The following is a 10,074-nucleotide window of genomic DNA, read 5'->3' on the forward strand; positions in this document are numbered from 1 at the left end:
AAGATAAAGACCTTTTGCTCAAAGAAAAATAAAATTATAAATTAAATCAATAATAGTTTAAGCTCGTTTTGCTTGCCTTTCAAAACTCCACTTTTCCTTTAATTTATAGGTTGCTTTCAAACCAGTTTTAGCTTGTTGTTTGACACCATTTTAATTGACTGACACCCTTTTCTAATAAATTGATTGATTGCGTTAGCCTTCTACTATGAATATTTCAGGTTGTTTCCATGAGAGTACTTAGGGCATTTCTAATTATTAAAGCTCTAAAAGAGTTTTTTTTTTATAATTTCAATAGACATTATTAAATAGCTAAAATCGGACCAATCAGAATAAAATCCTTTACATTCATTTTTTTAGTTGACATGTATTAATTAAGATTACTAGTGTGGTCGTGCACACGCGTTGCGTGTGTAATATAATTATTTTAATTTAATATTATACTTGTCTTAGTAAAAAAAACTAAGAAAAGTAAACCAAGAATTAATTATTTGGGTAAGATTTGTCAGGCTCATGCAATAATGACGCTAGAGAATCCCTTCCCTATGTAAAAAATTATTTTAATTTAATATTATACTTGTCTTAGTAAAAAAAAACTAAGAAAAGTATATTTTTTAACATTGTCGGTTTAAAATATTTATAGAAGCTTCTTTGATCATAGTGTTGTCAATTTTAAGATATGAGACTAAAGAGAACTATATTTTTTTATATAAAACAATCAGAAAATTAATGATAAGAACAATTCTAGATTGTTTCGCTTGTGGAATTACTAATAAACCTTGAAATTATTTTAAGTGTAAATAGAAAAAAGGGCGTTAACGTAAATACATTTTATGCTTCACCAAAGTTAGTTAGTAAAGGGGGGAGATTTTTAATAAAATAGTAAGATATACAATAATGAAACACTTTATATTCAGATTCTAGCCATTGATATTTACTAAATTTTAGGTGGCGTTTAGTTCTCTCATAGGAATCAAAATGGGAATAAGTATAATAGTATTATGGAATGGGAATGCGTATGAACTTGGGTATCATTCTTAAAAATAATATTTGGTTAGTTGAATATTTTCAATTGGAATGAACCTAAATTTCTTTTTTTACCCTTAGAGGAAAATAAGAGAAAAAATTAGATGAAAGAGAAAGTTGAATGTAAGAAAAACATATGATGACAGAGAAAGTTTGATGAGAGAGAAAGTGTGATGGGAAAAAATGAAGAGAGGAAAAGTGTGATGAGAGATAATGAGGAGAGAGAGCGTGATAGGAAAAATTAAAAAGAAAAAAAGTATGATGAGAGAGAAAGTGTGTTGAGAGAGAAAGAGTGATGGAAAAAAAATGAAGAGAGAGAAAGTATGATGAGAGAAAATGAGAGATTGAGGAAAGAAAGTGTGATGAGAGAAAATGAGAGATTGAGGAGAGAAAGTATGATGAGAGAGAAAGTATGATGAGAAAAAATGAAGAGACAGAAAGTGTGAGAAGAGAAAATGAGGAGAGAGTGTGTGATGGAAGAGAATGAAGAGAGACAAAGTGTGATGAGAGAAAATATGGAGAGAGAGTATGGTAAGAGAGATTAAGGAGAGAGAAAGCATGATGAGAGAGAAAGTATGTTAAAAAATGAGGAGAGAATGAAGAGAGAGAAAATAATGAGAGAGTGTGTGTGTGTGTGTGATGAGAGAGAATACAGAGAGAAAATGATAGAGAATATGTGATGAGAGAGAATGAGGAGAGAGAGTGTGATGAAAGAGAATGAAGAGAGAGAGAAAGTATGATGAGATAAAATATGGAGAGAGAGAGTATGGTAAGAGAGATTGAGGAGAGAGAAAATATGATGAGAGAAAAAATATGATGAGAGAAAGTATGATGAAAAAATGAGGAGAGAATGAAGAGAAAGAAAATAATGAGAGAGTGTATGATGAGAGAGAATACAAAAAGAAAATGGTGGAGGATGTGTGATGAGAGAGAATGAAGAGAGAGAAAGTATGTTGAGAGAGAAAATGTGATGATAGAATGAGGAGAAAGAAAGTATAATGAGAGAGAACAAGGAGAGAGTGAAATGAAAGAAAAATTAAACAAATATACTAAGGGTATTTTCATCCAAAACTTAATTCTTATTCTCATTCCATCAAAACCCAAGGGAGGGGGTGAGTTTCATCCATACTCAAATTTTGGGATTTCATTCCAAAATCTTGATTTCATTCTCATCAACCAAACACAAGATTTGTGAATGAATCCATTCTCTCATTCCCAAACCTCTATATCAAACGCTACCTTAATATATCATGTCAATATTATAAAACCTCATTGAAACATCCCCAAGTGTTAAAGCTTTAAGTGAGCTTTTTTATGATATAATTCATAGCATGTAGTTGTATGACTCCATGCATATACATCAATTTCAATAAAAAAGAGCAAGTTTGAGTTTTCACTATTGCTCTTGAATTATAAACTTTAAACTTCATATCTACAATGGTTCAAACTTTTTTATTCAGCTTTTTTATTTTAAAAACCTCTCACAAGTCTTGCATTAGAGATGCTCTTTGTTAGTTAGAGAATAATAGATTTATTATAATAGGGCACGTGATCAATTCTTAGTGGATGCATATCATCGGAGAAAAAACTATCCTATCTTTTAACCACTCGATGGTCGGCTATCCCATGATTTATTTTCCTTTATATAGTCTGAAAATAAACTATGAAAAATATCAGGAATGAACTACAATATTACAGATTGAGCGATCAATTGAATTATTTGATCGTGTAAGTCATCTAATAGTTCTTGCCTTCTGTATCAAATTAATAGTTTGATTCTATTTTTTGTCGGGAATTCCGTAAATGACTTTAGTTGATCGAACTTTCACCAATCAACAACCCTAGCTAATTGCCATAGAGAGCAATGGATCTACTTAAGGAAGGTTTTCGGTTTCGTACCAGCCCATTCAATTCAGTCTATCTGAACTATGCTATATATGATTGAATCCTCTTTTAAGTCAATTGGATCATCAATTACAACTATGCTATGATTGATTCCTCTTTTAAGTCCAAGTATCTGAAATCCAAAATATAAGTCACTTATACGCTCTTATAACTCACTAAGATTTTACTTGCTACAATTTTAGTTTTCTCAAGAGTCAGATCCTTAGTCCTTTAAATACACTAGCTACACCTGTGACTCATTTGGCATGTCATCCTGTGTTTTTTAGAAGGCTTTTCATATAATTGGTAAGAAATAAGAATTATATAATGTGTTTTGGTACTTTCTCATATTTAATATTTAATTTGCGATGTTAGAGATATTTATTATTTAGAATGCTTTATGATATATATATAACCATTTGCGACTTTATTGATAATTTTTATAATGATTGCTTAATTAAGTCTTGACCAAACTTTAGTTGAGTGCTAAATATATATTATAGAATTCTCAAAATTTATATCATGGGTTCTAAATAATCACATAACACTTTTTTTTTAGTGGTAATGAAAATGAAAACTTAATTAAGTAACAAACATGTTATATAATTTTTAAAAGTTATATTAGAGGTTCAAAATAAAACATATTAAAGTTAAAAGAACATCCATCATTTAATAAATCGTTATATATACACTTTTTTTTGTTAATTAACATTTAATTTTATTTATTGGAGAGTGATAGTCTGATTAAAATAGTATTTTAATGAGTAAAATAAATAAAATAAAATATATAAAAATTAAAAGAATGTTCATCATTTAATAAATCGTTATATATATACATTTTTAATTAACATTTATTTTTATTTATTGGAGAGTGATAATCTAATTAAAATATTATTTTAATATGCAAAACAAATTAAGAGAAATTCATGATATCTATTACATTTCAAATTAACATTATGTAATGATTGATTGTGTAAAAGCTATCATGTACCGGTTACAATATTTAGTAATTGATTGCTAACTTGAACAATAATGTTATTATCTTATTTTATGGAGGCCTTTTTTTTTTATTTATTTTTGTCTAAATAAAAATACAAATGTATTATTTTTTTATTGGTAATAGAGTCATTAATTTAGACCTTGTCGATCCGTCTCATTAAATAATTTAAATATATTAAGTTGAAATTTTATTAATATAAGTCCACCGTGGGTCAACCCATCTAGGCCCATGACTCGTGTTAGCCGGCCTACAACATTGCTTGGGTTAACCCATAGATTGAAAGACACATATAAACTAAAATTTATGTCAATTTATTACATTTCTTTATTATAATTTTAAAATAAAATCCATACTTTTCTAAACATAATTACTTATTTTTGTCTACTTATATTTAAAATATTTATTTTTATATATTCAATTGATGAAATCGGTTAAAGATATAAAAAATTTTTAAAATTTTTTATACACCCATGAATTGATCAGTCTAAGCCATAACTCGTCTTAAATTACATTAAATTGAGGATTTTCTAACTAGTCAAGAATGACCGGCCCGCTTTACTAAATGGCCGGCCCGCTATGGATAATCCCGTCTCGATCCATCTGACTGCTCTACTGGCAAATATAACGAATTTGAATCAAAATTTAATTAAATATTAAAAAATATATTAAGATGAAGGATATTTTAAAAAGATTAATAGGTCAACAACCGAAATTAAATAAAAAAATTCTCACTCGTGGAAATCGTCACCCATCGAGCGACCCACGCATTCATCGAGGTGGGGACAGGCGCATCGGCGTGGGCAGCGGGTCGCCCAAAAACCACTGCGTTATCGCGTAAAACCACGTATCCGTATGTGGACGACGAGGCTCCACGTATGCGCGATGCCCAGGAGACTGAACCCTCCGGCAACCCTAACCGATCGCGTGGGTACACAACTTCCCCGTCCCCCAACCAACCTCCCCATCCCAATCCCACCCCCACCGCCCGAAACTTAAAGCCCAACCCACTCCGACTCCGATGGCCAGTGGCGGTGGTGGCGTCGGTCGCGGCCGCGGCCGCGGGGCGGGTGGTGGAGCTCAGGTCCCAACCCTCGGCGCGGGAATCGCCGCGAGAGAGTGCGAATCCTGCCGTGCCACGCCCGGCATCCCCTTCTGCCGCGTCGAGTGGTCTTTCCTCTGCGCCGGCTGCGCCTCCGTCGTCCACGGCCAGAGCTGGATCGTCGCTGTTCCCCCTACCGGAACCACCTTTGGCTCCAATCTTAGCCCTGTTTCTGGCGCTTACGCTGCTCCTTATGCTTATCAGCACCCTTTCCCTCCTAATCCTAGCCCTAATCCTAGTGCTGCCGCTCCTCTCCCTAACCCTCCGCCCAATTCTAATCCCAACCCTAATCCTAACCCCAGCCCTACGCCGAGTTCGAACCCCAACCACATTGTGCAGCTGTCGTCGGACGAGGGTGAACAGTCCGCTGGAGATCCAGGCGACGACGACGATGGTATCGGAGGCAGGAAACGGCGTCGGCCTTCATCAGAAGGGGAGAGCGCGGGGCGTGAGGCCAGCGTGATGAGGTACAAGGAAAAGCGGAAAAACCGGAACTTTGATAAGACGATCCGATACGAGTCGAGGAGGGCTCATGCCGAAATGAAGCCAAGGGTCGGCGGGAAATTTGTAAAATCTGCGGATGATGTCTCCGGCGAGGTTGACGATACTGCCAGCGCAGAACAGGAGGGCGTTGCTGTCGGAGGAGAGCTTGATAGAGGCGGTGATGCGATCGTAAGGGACTCTAGTGAGGAGGCGAGGACCAACACAGTTACAGAGTTGGGTGATCCCATCAAACTGTTGAAACCTTTAGATCCGGGAGAAATGGTGAGCACAAGTCTGAGCTTTGAGGTGGAGCAATTTGGAGGAGTGGAAATCGATGCTGCTGAGGAAGTTGGCCTCTTGTGAATTTGATCTTGGCCTAGGGCTTGCTGCTCGGATTTGTCACTTGGGTTGGTTGTTCAATAATGGAAATTTCCTCAAGGTAAGCCACAGCTTTCCTCTGTATTTTATCTTGCAATGACCAATAAGTTATAGTGTGAGCTTTTAGGATCGGCTTAATGTTTCTCTAGTAATTGGATGAGATTTTGTGCATTGGTGTACTTTTCTTAATCATGATTGACTGTGATGGTCTGTTCAGTGGATGGCAGTGTAGAGTTTTGGCTGGCAAGTTGCCTCCTCAATTTGCACAATTTTCTTCTATGTTATGGATAGGTAGTGAAATTGAATGGTTTTTGTCACTTGGGTTGGTTGTTCAATAATGGAATTTTCCTCAAGGTAAGCCACAGCTTTCCTCTGAATTTTTATCTTGCAATGACCAATAAGTTATAGTGTGAGCTTTTAGGATCAGCTTAATGTTTCTCTAGTAATTGGATGAGATTTTGTGCATTGGTGTACTTTTCTTAATCATGATTGACTGTGATGGTCTGTTCAGTGGATGGTAGTGTAGAGTTTTGGCTGGCAAGTTGCCTCCTCAATTTGCACAATTTTCTTCTATGTTATGGATAGGTAGTGAAATTGAATGGTGATAGTTGTTGGTATGCTATGTAGCTGTTAGTAGTACTGATATGCTCAATAATGAAAATCTATGTGGAAACTCTTTCTAGATTAACTCATTGCTATATTTAATCTGTTCCTTTGATTTTATTAGATATCTACATGACATGGAACAATTTAGTTCAAGAATGAATGGTGATCTCAGTTTAGCCTTTTAGGTTGGGCAATTTCCCAAAGAGCACACCTAAAATTTGGAATGGCCCAAAATGCGCTCCAAGGTTTGACAATGCCCAAAAGGCACATCTCTTTTCCGTTTTATCCCTCAATCAAGGCTGACTTTTTCTTCTTTTTCTTCTCTCATTTGTATGCAACAATTTTTCTCTCTTCTCTTTCCTCTTAAATTAAATTAAATTAAACTTTTCTCTTTCCTTTGCATGCCATTGGGGTGCTAATCTTGGAGGTGATTGGCCAAGTATCTCGAAAGTTTTTACTAACCACCATAGTAAATTGAGAAGCGCTTGTGGAGACCCATCCAAGCGGCCATCGTCCTTAGATTTGTCATTCCACTAGAGGAAAATCCCTGCAGCGCGTCGCAGCTAAGATTCGACCTTTAGATACATGGTTAACCACTTAAAGAGCCTAACAAATGCACCATTGCCTCGGAAGCAGTGCATTACTGCTGATATGATCGCACCCAAGATAAGAGAATAAAAGGTATTGTTTAAAGTCTTTTTAGAGGGATCAATGGATTTCAGTCTTAACTCATTGATTTACTTAGAGAGTTCTGATATGATCCATTCCAAATGTCATATGTTTTTGAAGTCCCCAGAGTCTATATTGCCCAGAAATATCAATTTGAAGTCATTAACAGCATTGATCAGTTGATTTTCAAAATTTATGACTTTAAGACAATTGACACATATATATAACTTATCGTAGGGATGCCAAAATTAAGCATGAACATTATAAATACCTTCACTGTACTATCCTCTTCCATTACATGTCAACTTTTTAAAAATCCAAATCTCCTAAAAGTCCATTAATGAGTTTCAGTTAAAATTCATTGATGGATCCAAAAAACTCCGATTGAACATATTCCAATTCTTGTGGATTTCTCAGAGTCCAAATACGTCATTCTTTACTTTTTTTTCTTTTTTTTTACTAACACCATAGCTTAATACACTGACATTGTCATGGTGTTGGTTTTTAGAAACTAGTACCGTCATGGTGTTGATGTAATTAAACTTGTACCACAGTTGTTGGGCAAAAGGCGATAATGCTCGCCCCCAGCGCCCCCGTGGACCTTGCCCAAGGCTATCACGAGGGGGGTTAATCACGGTAGCCGAATGAGTTAAAGGCGCAGTGGGCTGAGGGACACGGGGATAAGGGATTTACGCCCTTGCTGTCGTCGCGATTCGAACCCACGTTCTCATTGGGCAAACTTCTACGTCCTAACCCCTTCGGATAACCCCGTGGGGCCAGTTGTTGCATGTAAAAGAGAGAGAGAAAAGTTTAATTTAGTTTAAGAGAAAAGAGAAGATAGAAAGAAGCAAAGGAGAAAGGAAAGAGAAGAAAAAGCTCCCTTTAGCATAAGGGTAAAACGGAAAAGAGATGTGCCTTTTGGGCTTTTTCAAATGTCAGAGCGCCATTTGGGCAATTCCAAATTTTGGGTGGGCCCTTTGGAAAATTGTTATTTTAGGTTTATTTGACTCGCAAAACTGCAATTGACAATTTACATGACATGGAACAATTTTATTTCAAGAATGAATGGTGATGTCAGTTTAGTCTTTTTAGGTTTATTTGACTTGTAGACCTGCAATCGACAATTGAGAATTTGACCATGTTCATATTCAGTAGCCCTTGAAACAACCTGCATAAGTTTTGTTTCTTCCTCTACCTCTCTTTCTTTCTCTTGCTCTAAGAGATGGATATTAAACAATCACCATTAATCTTTCCTGCGACTCCTTTTTAGCTAATGGCTGCTTAGAATGGAGCTTTGCAATATTATCTTGCACCCTTGTCATTCTTGTTCTTTTATAGATCCTCACAGCTTAGCCTAACTATTTCTTTAATAATCACTTTCGTTTCTCTTCATTACTATTGCAAAGTTACCTTCTTAACTTTGGCTGTGAAATAAAAAAACATATATTAGTCTTATTCTTTCATATTTTAACCTTTTTATTCTATTACTTCATCTTGAGTTTAGCTAATTGTGTTGGAGATGCAAACTAGGAAAAGTATTTTATTTTGTAAGAATACATAACTAAAACAAAGAAATCTATTTTTTTTTTTTTGCCCCTCAATTGTATTACAAAAGTAGCAAGAATAAGTGGGGCATTGCACCCACTTAACCCAACCTTGGTTTAGCTTTAAGATTGATGCCTGCAATGCTGTTGAAGTTATTTTTTTAATCGCCAACAGGTGGAAAAATATGTTTGGGTTTACATTGTCAATGTGATAATAATAGTGAATTAATTAGTTTCACTATTATGCCTTGGACATAACTTAGTAGAGTGAAGATTTATATAAGTCAATCCTAAGTAGGATAATAACAATGAAGATGATTTATCATGTAATGATTTTTATAGATTTATATTGTATTTAGATTATCATAAATTAGTTTTTTTTAGTGAATGAAAAATTATAGGTTTAATGAAATGAGAAAAATAATAATAACTTGATGCAAGAATAAATAGTAGAGAAATACTCACAAAATCAGGAACTAGGATATATTTCTTGCTATAAAATAACTAGGATGTATACAATTAAAATGTCTTTTCTTATTAACAATTAAGAATATAAAATTACCAAATTTGATAGGATATTTTAGTCAGGTAAAATATTCTAGATCTGTTTATTAAAAAAAATGAACATCTTGGAATGATATGATTAACTCTTATAGAGTTTGCATTCCCTTTCAGTTTATACACTCTTTTATCATAGTTTTCACAAAATCTTCGGCATTAGCCATGTGCACTTCTTCCTCCGAACTCTTATAGTGTGTTGTTTTGCAAATGGGGTGAACGTTGTTAGGTAGTTAATGCCATAAGTCATAAGTTTAAGTGAACTCGTTGGCAACTAAACATGCTTTGTATCATTCCATCGAGCCATCACATATATATTTGTCCATAAATATCTATTTGCACTTTACAATTATTTCCTTCTCGACAGTGTCGATTTACTAGTTCTCATGTGCATTCGCCTCCTAAAAAATAGTCTACTTTCACTTAGGAACTTTTAGGGTTTCATGGACATGATAATTGTGAGGAAAAGCACAAAAAAGAAGATGAGAGGTTTGGGTTAGACACATGATGGGATAAAGAATGTTGAGTATAACACTGTACGCCCTTTCAGAGTTCAATAGATATAAATTTTCTTTTTCTCTGGCATTTGTGCATTTGTGCAAAAAGGTGAAATGCTTGTTAGAATGTGTATATACGTTGTTGTGTGGATTCTATTATTAATGTCAAAATAACATGCACAAAAGAACAATATAAAATTATAAAACAAAAAAACAATGCTAACCATTAAGATTTTATGTTGTTTGAATTTTTTATTCTATTCCACGGCATATTGATTTATAAAATGAAATTGCCAAAGAAATCATTTTTATTTAACTACTTTATCACATAAA

At 34.6% G+C, this 10,074-nt stretch overlaps 1 protein-coding gene across 1 annotated transcript; it reads left to right on the forward strand.

Annotated features, from left to right (window-relative positions):
- The first annotated feature begins 4,773 nt into the window (after window positions 1–4,773).
- LOC122041915 (zinc finger CCCH domain-containing protein 4-like) lies at window positions 4,774–6,083 on the forward strand. Its single transcript, XM_042601795.1, has one exon. The coding sequence runs from the start codon at window positions 4,926–4,928 to the stop codon at window positions 5,850–5,852; it is 927 nt and encodes a 308-aa protein (XP_042457729.1). The 5' UTR covers window positions 4,774–4,925; the 3' UTR covers window positions 5,853–6,083.
- The last annotated feature ends 3,991 nt before the right edge of the window (window positions 6,084–10,074 follow it).

This window comes from Zingiber officinale, chromosome 2A (genome assembly GCF_018446385.1).
Source record: "Zingiber officinale cultivar Zhangliang chromosome 2A, Zo_v1.1, whole genome shotgun sequence".
Lineage (NCBI taxonomy): Eukaryota > Viridiplantae > Streptophyta > Magnoliopsida > Zingiberales > Zingiberaceae > Zingiber > Zingiber officinale.